The 22,841-nt window shown below is 42.0% G+C and overlaps 1 protein-coding gene and 1 long non-coding RNA gene across 13 annotated transcripts in view; one reads left to right on the top strand and one right to left on the bottom strand.

The window, feature by feature from the left end:
- PKHD1 (PKHD1 ciliary IPT domain containing fibrocystin/polyductin) overlaps nt 1-22,841 on the bottom strand; it is a 238,684-nt gene that overhangs the window by 139,932 nt on the left and 75,911 nt on the right. For all 12 annotated transcript variants that reach the window (XR_010357918.1, XM_064411623.1, XM_064411625.1 and 9 more), the window contains 2 exons: nt 19,825-19,975; nt 8,642-8,854 (listed from right to left, as the gene is read on the bottom strand). Coding sequence is in view for 11 of the 12 variants with exons in the window: in XM_064411623.1 (XP_064267693.1) it covers nt 8,642-8,854; nt 19,825-19,975 (364 nt within the window). In the remaining variant the exon portion in view is untranslated. The remainder of the gene's footprint in view (nt 1-8,641; nt 8,855-19,824; nt 19,976-22,841) is intronic.
- LOC135295853 (uncharacterized) lies at nt 15,054-18,141 on the top strand. The gene is made up of 3 exons (XR_010357920.1): nt 15,054-15,185; nt 17,750-17,852; nt 18,084-18,141. It is a non-coding gene; the product is annotated as an uncharacterized LOC135295853 (long non-coding RNA).

Here is a 22,841-nt window from a genome sequence, read left to right as displayed (position 1 = left end):
GGCGCAGACACAAAATCTACTTACTGGGAATGTACAAATTACACTGCAGATAATTTGTCAATCTGTTGCAGCTATACTGTAAATCTTTAGTGTAAATTGGAATAGGAGCTTTCAGTTTCCAGGAACAAAGTGAAAAGAAACCTATTTTCCTACCCCAACAAAAAACAAAAGCAAAAGCAAAAGCAAAAGCAAAAGCAAAACAAAAACAAACAAACAAAAAACCAAACCAAACCAAAACAAACAAACAAAAAAAACTTTCAAGAGCCATAAGAGACATTAATAATATAATTCAATAGACTATAACTGTTTATTGGGGCCTTTTTTTAAATATAAAAAAACCTGTCACCTATGTCAGGGAGGTGAAACTAGAAGACCTTTAAGGTCTCTTCCAGCCCAAACCATTCTGTGACTCTATGATTGTCTCTGGTAATAAAACACAACACACTTTCCTGCAGCATTTCTGGTGTCAGACTATCATAGGAATATAGCTTCCTCTCCATTGTCATAATCCCTTATTATTGTTCCCTTTTCCTGACCAAAAATGTACTTCCTAATCAAACTTAGCTTGTCCATTCCTAAAATTTTCCTAAAATTTTCAAATGTCAAAGTGATAACTGGCAGTACTGCCATTGGCAATTGGTGCTCCAGGAAAAAGATGAGATTTTTTAAATATATTTTTGATCCATGACAAAGACATTTTGCTGCTTTTGCTTCAGTTAATAAAACAAACCATAAGAATAATAATGGACTAAATTCTTCAACTTAAAAGGAATAGAAAATCTTTTCCAGAAAGCCTCTTTAGTCAGGATAGCACACAGATGTGCTGCTACAGCTCTCTATGGCCAAATGGATCTTCAAGTGACAGATCCTTAATTAAGGACTAGGAAAAAATATTTTATGAACCTGGATTTTATAATTTTAATTTTTTTTAAAATGTCACAGCTACCTCAGCTCCTGCAGTGACTTCTCCAGTCACTGGGCATAAAGGGTTTGTTTCAAAGATGGAATCAAATAAGAAGAATGAGAGCTGCATTCCTATCTTTTCAAATGCGTTAAAAAACATTTGCTTGAACTGTGATCTGTCAACCCTCTGGACTTGAATGTTTCCAGCTATTTTTGCTGTCTGTTAACTCCAGTCCTAGGTGTATTCCATAAGAATTTGTATGTTTTTAGATTATTTTGCAATGAGAGGAGTTTGTTAGAGTTTTTTTTTGGTTTTCTACTTTTTTTACCTGCTACACATCTTAGAAAGGCAGGGACATCTCTGCCAGGAACTGGGAGCTGCTCCCACCCCTGTGCAGTCCTGCAGGACTCTCTGCTGTGTGTGGGAAGCTCCTGGGGAGATGCAGAGCAGCTCTCCTGCCACAGCCACTGCACTGAGCTTTTCATCCCCATCCCGAGGTGAAAGAGGGGGATCCTATAAATCCTTTCTGATTTATAACTGCTTGTTAACCCTTAGGACACCCAAGAGTTTATCAGCTCTTTGACAAGAAGCTGCAGCAGGACCACACTGGGTATTTTAGGTGGGCTCAATTCGTAGTTTAGAATCAGAGTATCAGTCCAGCTGCCCTCCTCCTGTTGAAGGAGCAGGAACACCAGCTGGATCAGGTTGCTCAGAGCCCCATCCAACTTGATCTTGGATCTTCTCTCAGTGAGCAAAAATAAAAAATCTGACATCATCTGGACAAGAGGACAAACTGAATAATTTTATGTTCTCCACTGGGAGATAACCTTGAAAGTGACCTAGTCCTGCTGAATGTTTCCTGTTCATGAAACTGCAGTTTTCACTTAAAACATTTCCACCTGAATATCTTTCAACAGCATCCTGGAGAAAGCAAGGATTATCATGTTCTTTTCCTGGAAATGTTCAAGATGAGGCTGGATGGAGCTTGGAGCAACCTGGTCTAGTGGCAAATGTCCCTGCCATGTCAGGAATTTGGAATTAAATGGGTTTAAGGACCCTTTCAACACAAACTGTTCCATGATAACAGGATCTTACAGAGGTCTGTTGCCCTTTTCTGACAATTTACACTGCAAAAAATGTAAATGTATATGTACCTTCCCTGCATGCTGTCCTATAAATGCACAAATTTCCAAACATTCCCTTTAATCAGAGATCCCCCAGTCACTTTGCTAAGTCACATCAGTCCTGAAAACAAGGGGAAGGACATTCCTGCAATGCCATTGTATAAACCAAAATCCATGCTCCACACCTAGAACGAGCTCACAACCAAAGATGCTGTGGAGGAAAAGGTCTTTAGGCAGATCCCAGGAACAAAGAGCTCCAGCCGTGGCAGCCAAGGACAAAGGATCCTGCAGGGAGCTGCAGACAGCTGGTGCCACTTTGTGTGATTGCCACATCATCTCCCGTGCTGCTGTGGAGTGAGACAGGGCATATCTCCCTGCAGGAGTGGGAATGTGGGGCAGCACAACCATTGCCAGGCCAGGATCAGCTTCCTGTGTCCCCAGAATGTGATGGAGGAGAGTTCAGCACCAAGAAAAGTGAGGGTGAGCCCAAAGGGAGGGTCCCTGCCTGGCTCAGCCCACAGCTCTGGGGAAAGCCAGGGCTGGGTCCAGGCCCCTCAATTTGACAAAATTCTCAGAATCACTCAGGTTTGAAAATATCACCAAGGCTTAGTCCAACCTGTGACCAACCCCTGCCTTGTCAACTAAACAGGAGCACTGAGTGCCATATCCAGTTTTTTCTTGAACACCTCCACCACCCACCTGGGAAGCCCAGACTTCTCAGCCTTTCTCCTGTTAAGGGTGGAAATTAACCCTGAATTTGCTGCTCAGTGTTCTCTTCCTCCAGCCAATAACAACTGGGTTCTGTTGGCACCAGAATTGGAAGCAGTATTTTGATGTTATATTTGAAAGTTTGAAGGAGGAAATTATTTAATATATAATATGCCTCCACATTTGTAACAATCCACAGACCTGCACCTTGTCAGGAATCACAAGGTAATATATTAGCTATGGTGTATTTATATATTCTATCATATCCTATTTTATTCTATTCTCTTTCAATATATAGTGTGTATTGTATTATATTATATTTATAATATAATATATATTAGTTTACATCTCTATGTCCCCTTTGCATCATGTTTTTCCCAGTAAGATCAGCACCAAAACACAAATCAACTGATTTAAGCTTAAATCAAAAATAATAGATGCATTTCTGTTAGAAAGAAGGGCAAACTGTGAAAGACACAGCAGCTTGCCCTGAACCCAACTCTTTTTTTCCTCCCCCATCTGCTAGGTCTTTAAAATCTAATGGTCATCTTATATTTGTGAATAAGAAAGTGAAGGCACAAGTCATTGTACATTAGTTACTCCATGGGAAGTGCCTAAGTGCAGTTTCTTACCCCTGGTGAACACGAGGGGATTCAAGGCAGCTCAGCCTTCTGTTCCAGAGCCATCTGCTTTAATGCATCATGTTAAAGTCAAGGTCTTGGAAAGGAAAAACACTGTCACAGGAGGAAAAAAGACTCCTGCAACCCCCACACAGAATAACTGGCACCTAAGGAAAACCAACCTATGGAAGCAAGCTCAGGAAATCAGGAAGTTCAGCAGTGAAAAATAACATTTACTGAATAGATGCATTTCAGTAGAGTAAAAAAATATATTTTCTCTAACAGATCTCTGCACCCTATCTTGAATCCCCCTGCTACAGATTTTTTCCCCCTATTTTTTCCCCCTGGGAAGATTTTCTTTTTAATATGTGAGTAAAGCAGAACAAATTCTCTCATGTTGTCTATGATCTCTTAATCTCAAACTCAGCACAGATACATAACACTGCCTAATGGAGGCAAAGCAAGAGGCATTTGATTAAATGTTTGATCTCTGGAGGAATGCACAGGCTTTGTAGAGCACAGTGAATAGCTCACAAATATTTTGTGTTTTATTATTGATTAAAAGCAATTAAAATTAATAATTGGTTCAACTGATAAAAAATACTTTTTTTTCTTTTTTTCCTGAGATAACCCTGAAAAAGTATTAGATGGCTTTGGCTGCAGAGAAATCTGGGATAGAAGTCATGCAGATTTACCTCTAAAATATAATTTTCATCATTGCAAATACAGGGACATTCTTTGCAGTAGGACTGGCCATGATTTTAGAGCACTGAAGTCACTACTGACACCTCTGTAAGTATCCTGATTATAAATAAGTTATTAAACCAAAACTCTCAGGATGGTTTTTTTTTCTTTATCACACACCTTTCATAGTTTGGACAAGGTGAATGCAAACGTTTTTAATCTGAAGTGTAACATTTTTCATCTAACTGAGGGGATACATATTATTAGTCAAAATTCAGGGAACAGGCTCATGGAACCACAGAATCACAGGAGGTTTTGTTTTGGAAGAGACCTTAAAGATCATCCAGTTCTAACCCTCTGCCACAGGAGGAACACCTTCCACTAGAATAGGTTGCTCACAGCTCATATTCTTTCCCACTAGAGTGCTCACACAAAGTTTTAGATAAATGCCTGACAAAGAAATGCTGATCTTTTTTTGGAAAGACTCACAACCTGTTTCATGGGGACACAATGGAACAACAAGATCACCTTCACAGGACTGCTGAAAATAAAAAAATCTTTAAAATTTTTCAGTATGTGGCAATATCTCTGTTCTGGAGCCAGGCTGGGAGAGCTGGGGGCATTCACCTGGAAAAGAGAAGGCTCCAGGGAGAGCTCAGAGCCCCTTCCAGGGCCTAAAGGAGCTCCAGGAGAGCTGGAGAGGGATTTTTAACAAGGGCCTGGAACGACAGGACAAGAATAAATGGTCTTAAGGGGAAGGAGGGTGGGTTTAGATGGAATATTGGGAAGAAATTCTTCCCTATGAGGGTGGTGAGGCCCTGGCACAGGTTGCCCAGAGAAGCTATGGCTGTCCCTGGAAACCTGGAAGTGTCCAAGGCCGGGTTGGATGGGGCTTGGAGCAACTGGAATAGTGGAAGATGTCCCTGCCCATGGTTGGAGGTGGAACTGGATGGTCTTTAAGGCCTCTTCCAACCCAAACCATTCTGGGATTCTGTGATAAGGGTTAGGACCACAAGACCAGGCTGTCACAAGGACAGGTTGGGTGTCCTTTGTTCTGATGCAGCATCTCCACTCTGCACCCAGCTCCTGCCCCCACTCAGCATCCACTGGTGTCTCCAGTTTCCCTGGGAAGGACAAAGGAACAAGAACAGCCAAGGCCACCACACTGAACTTCTCTCCCGAAGCTTGTCAGGAGAGTTTCTCAGGGAATAGAGCACGAATGGAGCTGGAGACAGTGATAAATTTCCCTTCTGAACAATCAATAAAACTCTCCCAGCCCGGCTCAGGCCCCTACTGCGGATGCAAGGGCCATAATTACATTGTCAAAAAGTCGAGTTGCCCTGGCTGGCTGAAGCCCCCTCTCAAAGTGACGGGTGAGTGACAGGCAGTTTATGGGTGGCACGCTCTGACTGGCAGGGGAGTTGGCTAAAGCCAAAGGCAACAGTGAAATTTCCCAGTCTGCTACAACTACCGGAGCAAAGGACTGCCAGTCATGAGGGAATTGTGGGAAACCCTTAGTCATATTAACATATCAAAGTGAGGAGCTGACAGCGCTTACTAAACAATCTGAATTCAGCCAGAGCTGCAGAGCATCATCCCCCAACATTCATTCCCAGCCTGAAAGAGAAAAGGAATTAAAATGCACTTAGTCCTGTCTTGGCCAAGACAGCCGAGAATTTGGAAACCTGCTTATTTAATGATTTTGATCTGAGATAACATATATATTTGTGTGTATAAATGTATCTCACAAATGTGTATTGCAGAGCATGTCAGCTTCTTTCACATATATATATATGAAAGGGGCTGTCATGCTCCACAATTTGTTCTATACCACAGAGCAGACTGATGCTAAATTAAAGACAGAACAGCAGATTTTTTTTTCCATGTAAGCAATATGAACCCAGTAAAAGACCCCACTACTTTATGTCATGTTTTCTAGCAGGCTTCTACTGCTTCAATGTAAAATTGCAGATTACATGGTTTGAATGAGCAATAATTGCAGCCATGCACAGGGCTGTGTGTTGTGCAGAGTTTAAAAGTGACTTCAGAGCTACTCTGAATATGTTGAATAAGAAATTGATATGATTTCTTGAATAGGAATTGTTTTTGAATAATAATAATAAAGTAACAGTTGGCATTGCTCAGCCTGAAGAAGAGAAGGATCAGGGAGGCCTCAGAGCCCCTTCCAGTGCCTAAAGGAGCTCCAGGAGAGCTGGAGAAGGACTTGGGACAAGAGATAGAGGGACAGGACCAGGGAAATGGCTTCAAACTGCCAGAGCCAGAGTTAGATGGGATATTCGGAATAATTTCTTCCCTGTGAGGGTTGGGACACCCTGGCTCAGGGTGCCCAGAGAAGCTGTGGCTGCCCCTGAATCCCTGGAATTGTCCAAGGACAGTTTGGATGGGACCCCAAACAACCTGGAATAGTGGAAGGCATCCCTGCCTATAGAATGAGGGTGGACTACATGGTCTTTAACATCCCTTCCCACACAAGCCTTTCAATAATCCAATAATTTATGAAAAATTTAAACCAAGAGTTTTTTCCACTAAGGGTCAAGCCACTTTTGACTCTGTATGTCTCCATTCAGGTAATGCTTGGATTGCAGACCTCATCCTCTTGTTTTCCTAGGGAATGAGGATTGACTGAGAATTATGGCACTGAGTAAAATGGAAAAATTACCATTGAGAAAAGACTCAAAGGCACTGATGTGGATGCCTGGGTTTACCTCCCTCCATCATGTCAAGGCAAGACTGCAAAATGTGCTCTGCCCTGTTTGTCTTCAATTTTGTGGGTGATGGAGTCACCAAGGCAGAGTTGATACAGGCTTGGAATAGAAAGCAGAAGCAGCACAGGAGGCACAGCTGCCAAGAGTTGCTACTGGCTTTTTTGCTAGAAAACAAAAAGCATGGAAAAGTGAAGGCTCATGCTGTAAATTGCTGACAATCTAAGGACAAAATCCTGGCTTACAGGGGTCAAACCAAGAATAGAAGGACACTTTAAAGTGGCAGAAGACACAGAAAGTGAAGCAGCAAAAGCTGCTATGAGGCAAATTCAAATCTCAATACTTTTCTTTTAAAAGGGGGGGAAAAAGGATGATTAACCAAATTAATCCCCTGGAAAAAGCCTCTAAGGAAGAAGCTGGTTTCTGTCTCCCTTGACATCCTCAAAGACCAAGCCTTTCTGGAAGGCAAGCTTTAATCTAACGGGAGTTACTGAGCTCAGGGCTGGGATAACTGTGTGAAGCTCAATGGCCAGTAACAGACAGTGAATTCAGCCAAGATGCTCTAATAGCCCTCCTTCACAGAGACCCTCCAGGAAATGGGGCAGAAACGCTCTGCGAAGCCACTTCACTGAAATTGCTGAAGCCTTTCACAGGCAGTAAATAATTGAGCCTTGCTGTGTCTCAATGAAGGGATCAAGAGCACCTGACATGGTGCTGAGGTGCAGCCCCGCCTCTCCTGCCCTGCCAGGAGCTCCTTCCTCAGCCCCTGCTCATATCTCCTGATTCAGAAAAGCATCTGCTCACAGACTCCCCTCCAAGCCTGACCTCTCCCAACCTTGCTCAGCTCCTGTGAGCTGGCAGGATGATGGCACAGAGGCACAACTCACTCCCTGCCTGTGCTCAGATGGTACCCTTGGTGCCTGACATCATTTTTGTCCGAAAGCCACGTGTCTCTGTGCAGAGACAGCAACATTTCCTCCTGTAGGGCACAGGGTGGAAGTTCAAGACCTGCTGGAGGGTGTGAACACCCACCAGCAGGAAGACTGACACACAAGAACAGGAGGAAGGGGGATGAGACATTCAGACGTTTTTTTCTTTTTCCCCTTTTTCCTCCTCCTCCTCTATGAGACATAGAGCTTTTAAAAATAGCCCAGCAGAGAAGAACTTGAGAAATGTGCACCAATGTTCTGAATCATGCTGAGTTTGGACTTGAATTCCATGTCCAAAATCCTTCATCAACAAATGGCTATTTTATACCCATATTTCATAGTCTTCAAGCTCCACACCTACATTCTTCTATGCCACGATATAAGAATGGTGTGGAGTTGTTGGAATGGGTCCAGAAGTGGCCATGATGATGTTTTGAGGGCTGGAGCCCCTCTGCTCTGGAGCCAGGCTGGGGGAGCTGGGGATGTTCTCCTGGAGAAGAGAAGGACCCGGGGAGAGCTCAGAGCCTCTTCCAGAGCTGGAGAGGGACTGGGGACAAGGCCTGGAGGGACAGGACAGACCATTGCCAGCAGCAGGGATAAATGGGAATTTGGGAAGGAATTCTCAGCTGTGAGGGTGGGGAGGCCCTGGCATAGGGTGCCCAGAGAAGCTGTGGCTGCCCCTGGATCCCTGGAAGTGTCCAAGGCCAGGCTGGATGGGGCTTGGAGCAACCTGGGATAGTGGAAGGTGTCCCTGTCCATGGAATGGCTGCTGGAACTAAATGGTATTTAAGGTCTCTTCCAACCCAACCCATTTCATGATTCCATGAGAATCATGACCAATGTTTTGTCAATTTATTTTTCTTCCAAAACCTTTTTTTGGTGTTTTCTTTGTTTTGTTTTCTGTTATTCATTTGTCCTTTGCTTTTGACAACAAAAGAAATGTACTCACCATGAATGGAAAGGGTCCCATTCCTCACTGCCAGGAATTTGACTCCATATGGAAATAATAGTGGAGAGTGGAGGCTTCCATAGAGATAGATGTGTGCTTTGTGATGGAAAGGGGCCTCAGGGGATCCCACCTGGAGCTCTCCTCCATCAGACACCAGGATGTAATGAGCATGCAGTTCTACAGGTCCTGGTCCAGTAAACAGGAGTTTGCCACCTGAAAACAAGAGAAGAAGAAAATATAATCATATATTCAGTCAGTCACTCTCTCACAGACAAAGGAACTGGAAGAAGTAGGTAAACAAAGGGGTTTGCAATAAAATTACAAAATAAAGCTAAAATGTTATTGCATTCTGTGAAATTTCCACCTTCTTCTTTATTTCTCCATATGGAGAATTATCAAGCCTTTAAAGATCTGATTAATCCAGTCCATTTTTTGGTTTGTCAACAGTCTGCATTTCTAGACTTGAGCAAGGCCAGTCAGCCTGGGCAGACTCTCCAGCCACAGTTAAAGGAAGCTGTGTTTGGAAAAACCCAATTTTAACCAACTAAGTCACTTAATGTTGAAAAGGGATATTCCTACTTAATTTGTATTATGTTACTTTTTAGATTACAAACTACTTGTGACTGAGAGAGGGGAGAGGAAAACTGCTTTGGAACATAAGAACTGGCAACTTGTTTAGATCAGTGCTTGATTTAATCCTGCGAACTCCCCCAGCTGCTGTTCAAAACCAGATGCTTCCAAATACAGTATGAGACACGTCTCCCTCTTAGCTGGCTGTGGGGTGATCTCCCCATCCCATAAAAATCTCATTTTAGTCCCTAATTAGAGGTTAGCTTCACCTCAAAGCATAAGGTTTCAACTCCTTGCCAACATTTTCCTCCTACTGCTTGTTAGTATAACTGGATAAGATTTGCCAGTAATAAAGAACTGGTCTTTGGAATCTTTGTGATATTTGGTCTCAACGACTTCTTGAAGCAATGAATTCTGTGGGTTAAATGCATAGTGCATGAAAAACCATTTCCATCCCCTTTTTTTCTGACTCAAGCTCTTCAGTTCTGTCAAATGCCTCCCTTGTTCTTGCCTCTCATGAGCTGAAAATCCCAATCTGTCACTTCAGGATGGTTTATTCCATGATCTCCTTCCATATTTGCTCTCCTGTGACAGATGCTGTCACTTCTTGTACAATGGATGTGGACAGAGTGGAATCTCATCCATTTTGTCACACTGCACATGGGATGTGCCTTCCTGGGTCAAGCCGTGTTTCCCAGGAGAGAGTAGGGAAATTCCCAAAGTCTGGAAGCTTCACACCTCTTCCAAAGGCTCTACCCTACTCCCTTTGTGTGAAGTAGCTGACAGCTGTACCAGCTCATCCCACAGCCAGTTTGCTACTGGTGGAAGCAGTTTTTAATGGTGATCTCTCTATCTACCACCCAGCTGCCTCTCCTGCCTCACAAATTCTTTCCCTGTGAGGGTGGGGAGGCCCTGGCACAAGTTGCCCAGAAAAGCTGTGGCTGCCCAACTCTGGAAGTGCTAAAGACCAGGATGGATGGGAGCTGGAGCAACCTGGGGTAGTGGAAAGTGTCTGTGCCTGTGGCAGGGAGTGGAACCATATGATCAGATGATCTTTATGGTTCCTTCCAACCCAAACCATTCCATGATAACACTACCAATTCTTAGCAAGAGGAAGGGAGACCAGACATGTGGGTTAATTGAAGTATTTAAACAAAAAAAAAAAAAAATAAGTTCTAGTATAAAAAACAGATTAAGTACTATCTTGATCATTGCTCATATTCTGCTTATCCTGATGTCATTTTTTATTCTGTCACTGTCATGGAGGGGCTTACCTTGTTTCATTGATTTCATTGGTTTCTTGAGTTTATAACAAAATTTTATAACTTAGTTCTCATTTCATACACTTATAAAAATAGTATTTGAATAGGGACTACCTATAAAATATTTTTTTTTCCAAAATTCTTTGCTTTCCACAATTTTTTACATAATTTTCTACAGAATATGCTTAATCGAAGCAAGAGATAAATCTCACATTTTCTTGTTTATAACCACTGGGAACCACAGGTTTGCTCTCAAAAGCACCAACTCTCCTATGTGTTAATTGTCTTTTTCCCTAGACATACTTTTTCTATCTACACATGTATTAATGTTGAGCCTTTATATAGAGTCTTTGCGAATTATACTGCGTGGATTGTGAAGAACCAGAAGAAATTTCAGCTTGTTTCATGTAAAACAACACAAGATATCTGACTCCAGCAGCAGTTTTAAAGCTCTTGAATGAGACTGGACCTGTTGATTTTAAGAATGTGTATTCTGGAAGAATATTTAATGTTTTCATTCTATTAGCATTATTTGACAATAAATGGACTGCTGGTCCATCTTCCTCTTGTGATATAATTTACCATCCTGTTTCTTCCCATGCTGAGAACAGAAATATTTATTAAATACTTTTGCTTTATAGCAGCAGTGTTAATAATTTTATCACCACAATCTATAAATGGAACTGTAAATCACTGTAATTTATTTCACTCCTAACATAAAAAAGACATCTTCCCTAAGGTCTTTATTGACTTCCTATGCTCTATTCTCAATGAAATACAGTAATTTCTGCTTCCTCTTCTCCTCATACAATTTTTAATGAGTATTTTAATTGCTGCCATGCTGTACCAGTGAACCAGGAGGGCTGGAAGACAGTTGTCCTATCCTTTGATTGCAAAATCACAATTCTGTCTCAAACAAGTTTTCTCAAGTTTCAGTCACATATTTCCCATTCAAAACTTTTAAGCTGTTAATTGAAGATTTTCCATTTCTTTTGTGGATTTCTGAGTGTCTGAGAAGTCTGGATGCTGCTGACTGCTCTGGGTGCAAGTAGGATCAATATTCCCACCTCATCCCAGGAGCAGGAAGAATTCCAGCAGGAGCTGTGCACACCTGGCCTGCAAGTTTGACCCTTCCAGAAGGAAATCAGAGTCACTGAGGTTGGAAAAGACCTCTAAGATCACAGAGTCCAACCATTAACTCAGCACTGCCAGCTCCACCACTAAACCCTGTCTCCAAGCATCAGGTCCATGCATTTTTGGAACACTTCCAGGGTGGTGAGTCAGCCACTGCCCTGAGAAGTCTATTACACTCTAGGCCCTCCCTTTCAGTAAGGAAATTCTTCCTAATATCCAATTTAAACCTTCTCTGGTGCAGCTTGAACACCAGAAGCCCTTATTTTAGGAAGAAATTCTTCCCTGTGAGGGAGGTGAGGAATTAGAACAGGTTGCCCAGGGAAGCTGTGGCTGCCCCATCCTTGGCAGTGTTCAAGACCAGCTTGGATGCAGCTTTAAGCAACCTGGTCTAGCTTAAGTTGTCCTGTCCACAGCAGTGAGGTTGGAACAAGATGGTTTTTAAAGTTCCTTCCAACCAAACCCGTCTATGATTTTGGGACTTGCTGTATGTGACTCTTTTGCTTTCTGTTAGAAGCAGCAGTCAGACACAAAATTTAACCCTAGAGAAGGGGCAGATCAGCTTCACTCATGGTCACTCCACAATGCTGTTGTCCCCTGGATTTTTGCAAATCTTCTGAAAACCTCCCAGGACAAATCCAAATGGTGCTCGGTCTTTGGGAGAAAATATAGTGGAAAAGTAAAGTTCAGCTGCTGAGGATGAAAGAAGAGCAGCACCACAGAGCAGAAAAGAAAACATTAGGAAGGACTCATTTAACCATTTATCAAGTCTGTGTGTAAAACAAACTCTGGCCAAACTTACAAATTTTTCTGTCCAAAAATTGCATATTGTCCCTCTACACCTCTGTGTTTTCTGTTGGGTTAGAATAAATATACAGCTGCTGCTTTACAAGGTTGTCTTCTCCTTTTTTTAAAAAGAAAATAAAAGTTGTGCTTCCTTCTTTTATTGCACTTGACCCCTTCCCTGAAAGCAGAAAGCAGGAATATTGCTCAACGGAGCCTTTGGCTGTGACCCTCAAATTGTTTGTTATGGCTGCACAGGAAAGCGAAGTCCTACACATGACCTTGAGGGTGATTTTATAAAAATCAATCAACCACTGTTATGATGGCCTCCCCACCAAGCAAAATAAATACAATTAAGCCCATAATCACTTCTGTACAGTAATGTGCAAATTCAATGGGTCTCTTTAGGTGGAGTGAGGGAAAGAGGGGAGAAATATGTTGAGGCTATTTGATACTTTGTGAGAACATCAGAAGCACCATTCTTCTCAATTAACCCAGCAATTAGCCTCCACCTCTGCACAAACCGAAAAGAAATCTTTCTTTATCTGTCTTTACCAAAGGGGGAAATGAAAGAATAAAAACAACAAGGCAACTCCATATGTCCCACAGGAGGGGAGAAGCAGCCAGACCAAATAATTAAAAAAAAAAAAAAAAGAAATATTAAAGAAAACAAACCTAATAATAAGGTGGGAGGTTTAATCTGCTGAAAGAATAATTAATTACAGCACCATTGGTTTTGTGAAAAGAGATTTACCTCCTGAAGTCCCTGGGAATGGTGGAGGACATGCTCAAAAGTAAAGGATTTGGAAAGGGAATGTATAAACAATTCTCTCTGTCAGGTGTCCTGGACTGACTCAAGCAATACCACAGCCCAGGTATCCAAAATATTAAGTATGAAAAGAGCCTGCAATTTGCACTTCTGAAAAAAAAAAAAAAAAAAAAAAAAGGAAAAAAAGTGAAAAAAATTAAAAAAAAGAAATTAAGTAGAAGATTAGGAAAGATTAGGAAGACTGGTGCAGGGAGTTTCTCCTTGCCCCTGTGAAGAAGCTTCACACTTGCAGACATAGCAGTTTATATCACTCCTCAAAAACCTCATTTTAAATTTAAAAAAAATTTCTAAAACCGATATTCTCATAATAAATAAAAGCAATGTTACTAACTTTCATTTAGGTTGTGATATAGACCGTTTTAGAGATTTCCTGAAATTGAAGGGAAGCAAAGTCCCCATTCCAAAGTAGACCTTTTGCATGGAGACATTTTTGAGGCCACACTTTGCATTCATTGTCAATGTAAGATATTTTTCCTAATGAACAGCTCATTAGGGAGCTGGGATAAAAGTAACATATTTGTATTTAGTTCAACTTCAGCTATTCAGTTCCACTTCAAATTTGATTTGATTCTACTTCTTTATGTAAAGCTGAATACAGTGTTAAAGCCTGCAAACTACAAGAAGAGTGCTGGATAATCTCAAGACTTTTTTTTTTTTTTAATAATCACGTGGTAGAACAGTATCAACAAAATGGTCTTGTATATCACTACTGTGTCATAACCTTCAACTAGGGAACTTCCTCTGCATGGAAGGGGACTTGGAGATTGAAATCTCATCCCTTCACCCAGACCACCTCTTCCCATTAGTGCAGGGGAGACCTGCTCTGCTTGCTCCATGACCAGGAATCACTCAGCCCCACAGCCTTCAGCTTGCTCTTACCAGCTGCTTTCACTTGGTGTTTCACATGACAAAGCCACAGAATTCCCCATGAGAATTCCCCAGGCTCAGGATCAGAAGTTCTATTCCTGGCCAGCATCCCTGAGTGGCAAACAGCAGGATGCCACTGCCAGGGTTGGAATAGCTTTGCTTGATCCTGTGTAACCACAAGGGTTTAATGTGCTGGCAGCCCCCTTACTGCTCATTCTTCTGCTCCAAGAGGGTCACTAGTAGGGCCTCCAAGCAGGAAAAAAAAACAAAAAACAAAAAAAAAAAAACCAAAGCAACTAAAATCTTGTTGTATACAAAAAGAAAAATACAAACTTCATGAGCTTTAGAAAAGACAATTAATTATTTCATGGATCTGTCACCTGCACCCTGTTGACATGCTCACAGTACATTCTAATGAACCATGAAAGTTGTTTGCAGCTTGGACCATGTCTGAACAAGATGCAAAGGGGAGTTTTGTTATTTTGGCCCCATCCAAAAGGCTGCTCAAACCAACAGTCCAAAATTCATCCTGCATCTCCCTCAAAATGTTCCTTCATGTTCACAGCACACAGATACAGATCCCAGATTAGCTCTGAATTCAAATGCCTGTGTATTTCCACCAGGACATCACTAACACACTCAAAAGTTAAGCTTGTATTCCAGCACTTTGTTGGATGGACGCCTTAATCCATCCCTGGGAGAGGAATCAGCAGCTGCTTCACTACTCTCAGACAGAATTCATTTTCCCAGCCTGACAAGCCTTTGTTTTTTGGCTTGCTGTGCTCACAGCCATCTGTTCAGATGGCACGTGCTCCCTTGGAAACTGATCAGGCTCTTCCCTTAGAGCTCAGGAGACAAGTAAAAGGCAATTCCAATCAGCATCCCTGAAGATGCTGCCATAGATGTATCTCCTTCAAAGAAACCTTTCTATTTCTTCAGCTCTTAAGGGACCTGTGAGATACTTAACAACACCTGGATGGATTTGGAAGAGAAGAGATGACTTGGTGGGGAAGAGGTGCAGACACTCGGGTGTCTTCTACCATGTCTGACATCATCTGGGATCTATTGAGGAACTTCCAAGTGAGCCTTGTGAAGGCCTCAGGTAACACCACCCACAGGGATGTGATGAAAACAAAGGTCCTTGGGCTGTCATTTCAAGTCCCCAATTGACAGACTTTCATTAGGTGCACATTTGGACAAAATTCCTTTTGAGGGTGGGAAGGCCCTGGCAGAGATTGCCCAGAGAAGCTGTGGCTGCCCCTGGATCCCTGGAAGTGTCCAAGGCCAGGCTGGATTGGGCTTGGAGCAGCCTGGGATAGTGGAAGATGTCCCTGAGGGGGTGGAATGAGATGAGATTTAGGGTCTATTCCAACCCAACCATTCTGTGATTCCCTCTTTCCATGCCAGTGATTAGAGGAAAGAGATGGTGCTGCCCAGGGTTTCTGCTCAGTCTCTGCCAAAGCCGTGTTCAGTTCCTTGGCCAGGATTAACTTCCACAGATCTGCTCACCATGAAACATCCCACAGGAGTCTCAAGAGCTGCTGAAGTTGCAGTAAATCAATTTAATTGGCAAGTGGGAGTCCAACATGCATCCTGTAAGCCCATATGAAACATGATGGCAAAAGAAACCTGCAGTCCACACCCAAACATGAACCAGGGTTTGCAGCTGGGCAAGGATCTGAAAAGACCCACACCTTAAACTGCTACAGATTCAGGGCCTTAAAACCCTTCCTCCAGGAATGCCCACATCTGCAAGTTGTACTCTACTAGATAACACTGAATCCCTGCAGAAAAACATACTGAGAAATAGAAAACTGATGCCTTTTACAGTTTTTCATGAAAACAGAGAGGATTCTAAAGCTCTGAGACTAATTATTGAAGGCTCACCGTAACAATGTAGGAAAATATCACACAGTGACAGAGAGAAATAGAGCTGACTTTTCTTCCTTTTAAATCTCAATTAAAAAATACATTGGATGAAATTTCCCATTAGCTGGTACTATTTGTACATCCCATGTTCTTTCTTTAATTAAAAAACATGCTTATTGCAATACTGCCAGAATCACTTTTATGGTATTTTAATTGTAATGTCTCTGCCTGATTAAAAAAAGAAAATATTATCTGGAAACTGCCTGGAAAAAAAAAAAAAAAGAGGATGACAATGCTTATCCCAAACGGATTGATCAAAAGGGCACAGAAAACACCATGACAGGAACAGGTTCTTACTGTGCCTACTGACAAGGGATTTAAAAATTACTTTAAGGACTGGTTGATGCCATAGAGAAGAAGACAGAGGGAAACACTTTTTCCTTCTTTCAGAGAATTAAAATGCAGTCTTTCTCAGCAGTGGCTGAAGCACTTTATTTGACTACTATTGAAGTTGGTGTATCAGAGAATATGTGATGCTTGTTGCTAATAGCATCAAAGAGGAGGAAAAGACAAGCAAAATCAATATCTTTGTTTTCCCTACTCCCAGATTTACTCACAGGATCCATTCTGGCCAAAGTATGATCAAAATGTGGATTATAAGGAATTCAAAGTATTCACAGAGTCAGAGAATCAAATAAAAACAGCACGTGGCACTCAGTGCTCTGTTCTAATTCACATGTTGCTATTTGGTCAAAGGTTGGACTCCGTGATCTTGGAGGTCTTTTCCAACCTAAATGATTCTTTAAGTGAAAATGAGTCTTTTCCAGTACAAGGATCAAAGCAATTTTCTCCCTTATGCCTGCAAGTGTGGCTACCCCAAAATTGCCTTTGCAAGAGCAACTGCCCAGGTGGGGATCTTCAATTCCACTGGGGTGTAACTGGGAGTTTCACCCCAAAATTCATCTCCAAGGAGCTCCTGAAAGACCAGACAGTTTTGGGTGGTTTTTGGGGTTTGGTTTTTTTTTTGTTTTTGTTTTTGTTTTTTTTTTGTCTCCAGACCTCCCTAGACCACAGTAATTTCAGACAAAGGCAACAACACATGTCTGAGTTATCAACCCATCAAACACAAAGTTCCTTCACTGTAAGCCCTGTGCAAAGGAAATTTCCATCTGTCCTGGGTTATCATAAATATTTCCATGCTTGTGATGTTGGGATTACAAAAATAACTGCAATCTGCTGAACATACAGAATTATCTACAGTCTGTCTATCTTGTATCTCTTCTCCAATCAGTCTTGTCTGAGCCATTTCACAGCCTGACTATTAAAGTTTCCACTCTCAATATCCATGTGTTCATGCTCTGCTTGTGGAGGAGGAGAGAGAAACTGCTGAGCCCTCATGGCAGTGAGCAGAGTTCAGCTGCCTAATCCTATTTTGCTATTGTTTTGACCTCCAGATCTTCTGTCCAGACAGTTTGGTCATTCCCAGAACCTCTATATATTTGGGACTATATGTTAATGTGGCTAAAGGAGGGTCAGTTTAAGGCTGGATGTGAAGTTGATGTTCTTGTTCTAACACTCTTTAAGCAATTCCTGCAATGTTGAAATCATCAAAAGGGGACAACACAGGTTCAGTATTCAAAATCCTCATGGTGTCTTAAAAAGGGGGGGATTTCAAGAAATGGGACTGTTAACATATGTTGAGTTTGCTGGACACAGCACCAGAAAATGGGCAGTGTAGCACCAGTGTATTCAGTAGTGTTACATCATTTTTCCATCCACAAAACCTTGTATTTTCAGCTTCAGAGTGCACAGCCAGCCTGATGCTGAGTCATGAAAGCCAAAGGGAGCAGAGCTACAATTTAATCCCATTCTCCAGCTCCAGCCAAGAAAAACTCTCCAGGTAAAATAGGAATGGGATGTTTCAATCGAAGCACATATTGACACCTACCTGAGGGGTTAGGGGTTTACTGCCATGCCCATCTGGCACCTGGGGGAAGTGCTTGATTATTTGATGTGCTCATGGGGTTGGTAGTTGCTGCTCTGAGGGATCACCTGAGATTCAGTTTGAGATGGGTGTCTGTAATTCCTAAGATGAAGAGGTTTTTGTTGATGTGTGTTTCTATCAATACAGGAGCCTAAAAAACTCCCCTGAGCTGGACAGTTTTAAAAAAGGGAAGATAAGATAAACCTCAGCCTCATTTCAGAATAGATCTCAGCATGTCTTCATTCCAAATCTAACTAAGGCTACACAGCCAGAGAACCTATGGCAGTGGCAGTGGATGCAACAGGCAACTTCACAAAGCTCAGACAAAGAAATACTTGCAGGTCATAATTCTAAAATGTTTTCTCCTTCTGTTTGGCATGTAACAATGGAGAAAATAATCACATCTAGAATATTCTAATGCTGCTTTTCTAAGTGAATTGACTTTATAAACCAGGCTTCTTGGAAAACACGATAAAGAAGAGGAATGATTTGAATGTCAGATGAGCCGAAGCCATAAAGATACTACTCCAGACTTCATTAAATTCAATCAGAGCTCCAGTAGCTTCATGAGGTCTGACTCATAGATCAAATGAGCCTTTGAATAGGTCCAAAGCTCAGAAGGTTTCTGTTCCAATGTTTTGCCCCAATTCTTCACAAAGTCAGTGACTGAGCCGCAAAATCTTCATCCAGATTTGAAGCCAAAATAAATCTGGTGTTCTGACCTGTCTCCTCTAAAGCATGGCATAATCACAATGAGGTTAAGAATAATCTTGAATCACAGATTTAGAATCTGAGGAATTTCACTGGGGAAAAGGATTGTACCAAAGTATTTTGCCTTTTTTTAATCTTAAAATCTCGATTGACTTTTAATTTTGTTTTGAAATGAGAGTGATGTCTGGTGTAGCAATTCTTGAAATCCTCTGAGCTTAGACTGAGCAACTTCAGTTTTGAAAATGTTCTCATGATAGGGATAAACTTGCAAACTTTTTTCTTTATCAAATTATCATTCAAATTTAAAATAAAACAAAATTTTCAAATGCATTACTTTCACCATCATCTTAATGAAAAACTAGTACCTTTAGTATCATTTTAGTATAGAAGCAATTTTACCAGCAATGATCCTGGTCTTTAAACATATAAAAACTCCTGCTTTCATTTTTTTGAGCTCTATTTCAGCAAAGGCTTAACTTTGAACAAACAATTTCACCAGCACAACTCATTCTCATAATACCAGGCAGGTCTACAGGAGATTCCAAAACCAGGATATAACTTCCAGGGGGAAAGATTTCTGGCAAGAAATTACAAGTCCTTTCAATTCTTACTTTGACACCCACAGAGATATGCCAGTCTCATGCTTATTCTGGGTTGATGTACGGGTACATAAATCCAGCAAATCCAGGGTTTCCCATCATAACTGTGCTCAGTTATTTACTTACTGCCCACCAGCTGGGCTCTAGTATTTGGGATTATTTACTGCATTTGATTGTTGTGACCCGCAACTCTATAATGTCAATAATTTTGTGAAGGTGTTTGTGACACACCTGCCTCAAAGATGCCAAAGAGAACAGAGCAGATTTTTGTTATCAGCAGTGCCATTACCACTGAACACCGCTCAGGACAGCAGAAATTTGGTAGACTGGGGAAAGAGAAAAGGGGGGAAAAGGCCTTTCTGCTTATATTGTCATTATGCCTCAAGGAGCATAAACAATTCCTTCTGTTTTAATTCTTCCCCTGTCCCCCATCACTCCCCCCTTGCATCTACTGAGGGCAGGCTCAGCCTGCACAACCATCTCCCTAATGCTGGAGCTGGGGAGTGGAAGGAGAGATCAGAGCCATGGAAATCCCCATCCCTGGAGGAGGAAGAGCACCGAACCCCCCTCGTGCGGACCTCTGAGCTGCAGCAGGTTGAGGACATTGGTGGCGGTCCCCAGGAGCAGGGTCCGGCCGCCTTCTATCGTGACATTATCGCCATCTCGCGGCTGGTGGCCAGCAGGCCAGCTGGAGTCCTCGTCCCACCGGCCGCACAACTGGAGGGCAAGCTGCAAAGAGAAAGACCCAGAGAAGTTCAAAGCTCGCCCCTTTCCATCTTTCAAGAAGGGAGTTTGCTCAGAGAACAGCGGAGGAGATGCCAAAGACGCGTCCGGCGTGGCATTGGCATCTCCTCTGCCGTGCTCTGGGCAAGATGATTTCCAAGGGACCCTGTGAAAGGCAAAGGAATAGATGGTATTGGCACTGGAGAGGTGCTTGGCCTTCAGGAATGCCTGTCACAATTTGGGGGTCGCCCCTTGTCTCGTTCTGGTCTGGAGAATGAGGGATTTGCACCAGGACCGACCACAGGTTTCCTGGTGTGTGTCTCTCTCTGCCTCCCAAGAAGCAGAACTGCACTGTTGTTTCCTGGCAATGTCATAAAATAGCCTGAAGAGCTTAGAATTAAAGCGTCCTGCTGGATGCGCAGTATTTTGCTTTAGAGTTTTTTTATTTTTTTTTTCCTAAAGGCTCTCCTGCCTCTCATCCTCATTTAGACAGACATTCCTCCTCTCAAATACCTTTTTAGCTTTCTCTCTTTTAGCTAATCCAGTGTTGTTATTGCCTCTGCTTTGAGAGTAAGCACAGCAGCTCCAAATAAGGCCCTGAATAACTTGAAAACTGATAATAGACTGACTCATGATGTGCAATGGTAAAGTGATCCCGGAGCTCAAAGGTTTCTCCTCATCTCTATACTTCTATGTACATTGCAGTGAAGGTTTTATAGAATCACAGAATTGTTTGGGTTGGAAAGACCTGAAAGGTTATTTCCTTCCAATCCCCCTGCCATGGGCAGTGACACCTCCCACTAGACCAGGTTGTTTAGGGCCCTGATGGTAAATTTCTTGAAGGTGTGAATATTTTTGCCTGGACACGTGTGCACAAGTGTGGACACAGACATCCAAAACATATTATTTGGTCTCATACGTGAACCAGCAAGAACATCCTCAGTTCATCTGAGGTGGTGGGGGGGATGAAACCAGACACAGAAATATTTGTGGTCCTCACTGAGCTGTGCTAATCCAAAACAGCAGTGGAAAGAATAACCTCAAGACAAAAGCAAAAGAGAGTTACTCCATTTTCAAATGGAGCACATCGAGTGCATTAAAGCTTTTGCTCGGGAGCTGCAGTTGAGGTGAATCAATAAGGGGGGTGTTATGATCGTTATTCTCTTTTACTCTGCTGTTTTCAGGTTTAGTTTTATGTGCCTGATGTTTTATAGAATATTTCCCATAGTGCTGTCCCTGGGCAAACTGGTCCAGTAGAAGGTGTCCCTGTCCATGGACCTTCAGATGAGCTTTAAGGTCTTTCTAACCCAAACCACTCTAATTATTTAAACTATTATAAACTATTTTAATTATTTACACCAGGGAATGAGTGATGGTTCCCAGGCTAAATGATACAACAGATTGATATCCACCCTGGCTGGATGCTGGGATTTTCTACAATCCATTCTATGATTTCTCTACAAAGGGAATTGATTCAGTTCAGAGTGAAGCCTGGACTGCATTAACACACAAGGCAGTAGAAAATTCTTGGGAGCTAAAACTCTGGTGTCAGAGGGAGTGAACCATTTCATCATTACCAAAGTAAGATTATTGCATAGTTGCTAAGTGTAGTAGGACAAGTTAAATTTTCATTAGTTTATATACTTCAGAGATTTAAGACAAATTTCCAGCTGAAAGGATAGATGCCTTTACCCATTATTTTTCCAGAGAGGCGGTGAATTACTCTTCATTGACAATGCTATGAAGTAGATTGCAGAAAATATATAACAGATCCACTGAAAAACAGCTAATTAAACTTGTTTTTATCTCAGAGGAGGGGACAGTTCACAGAAAGGTGCGTACACTGCTTATCAAGCCAACTGTAGCATAAAATTACAAATTCCATAAATTCCTGTCTGGTACAAATGCTGCCAGTGCTATCAGCATGACACTGGAGGAGGCAGCTGTGAAATGGTGGGATCCACGGGAACATTTGGTTGAGAAGGTTTGCTGAGTGCCTTTAAGTCACTCTGATGTCACTCTGACCCTCTGAAATCACTCAGAACCTTTAACTAACTCTCATGGGCAAGCAAGGCTGTTAGGAATGTACCAGACCTTCTTGCTAGCACCACTTGCTAGCACTTAGTCAGCTGTTGATAGAAGCCCTGCAAGAGTTAAGAATAAATTCCTTTCTGAATTTGACTTTTTTTTTTTATTTTAAGATGGCAACGAGAAAATTTCTAACTAGAAAACACTCTAGTTCTTCATTTAAGCTTCTCTCTACCTAACATCAGTGTTTGAGCTTGACTGGCTTCTGCTGACTCCTCTTAGAGGACTCAGTATCTGTTCAGTTCTCCCAACACCATCTGACACAAAATTCTCAGTGTTCATACATGACAGTGGAATTACAGAATTCCAGAATGGTTTGAGTTGTAAAGGACTTGAAAGGACCTCATTCCACCTCCCTGTCATGGGCAGGGACACCTCCCACTATCCCAGATTGCTCCAAGCCCATCTAACCTGGCCTTGGACACTTCCAGGGATTGGCCAACCACAGCTTCTCTTGGCAACCTGTCCCAGGGCATCCCCACCCTCACAGAGGGAGAAAATGAGTTAATCAAGGTCATTAAATTCTCTGTTTTTTCCACCCAGTCCATACCTAAAAGTTTCCAGTGAGAAAATGCCTGGCTTAATCCACTGTCATGTGCACCATCTGCCTGTGTGTCTTTCAAGTGATTTCTGATTTGTAAAATCAATATTTTTTAAATATTGTAAAATCACTTTTTCTTCTTTATAAATAAAATTAAACAGATGAACATCAGCCAAATAATACAAGACCAAGAGCTGTTTATAACCACTTGTAGTATCTTTGCATTACCACAGAGAGAATAAA

The sequence above is a fragment of the Passer domesticus genome, chromosome 3, assembly GCF_036417665.1.
Source record: "Passer domesticus isolate bPasDom1 chromosome 3, bPasDom1.hap1, whole genome shotgun sequence".
Lineage (NCBI taxonomy): Eukaryota > Metazoa > Chordata > Aves > Passeriformes > Passeridae > Passer > Passer domesticus.
Note: the sequence above shows the minus strand (reverse complement) of the source record. Positions and strands in the feature narration are given on the sequence as shown.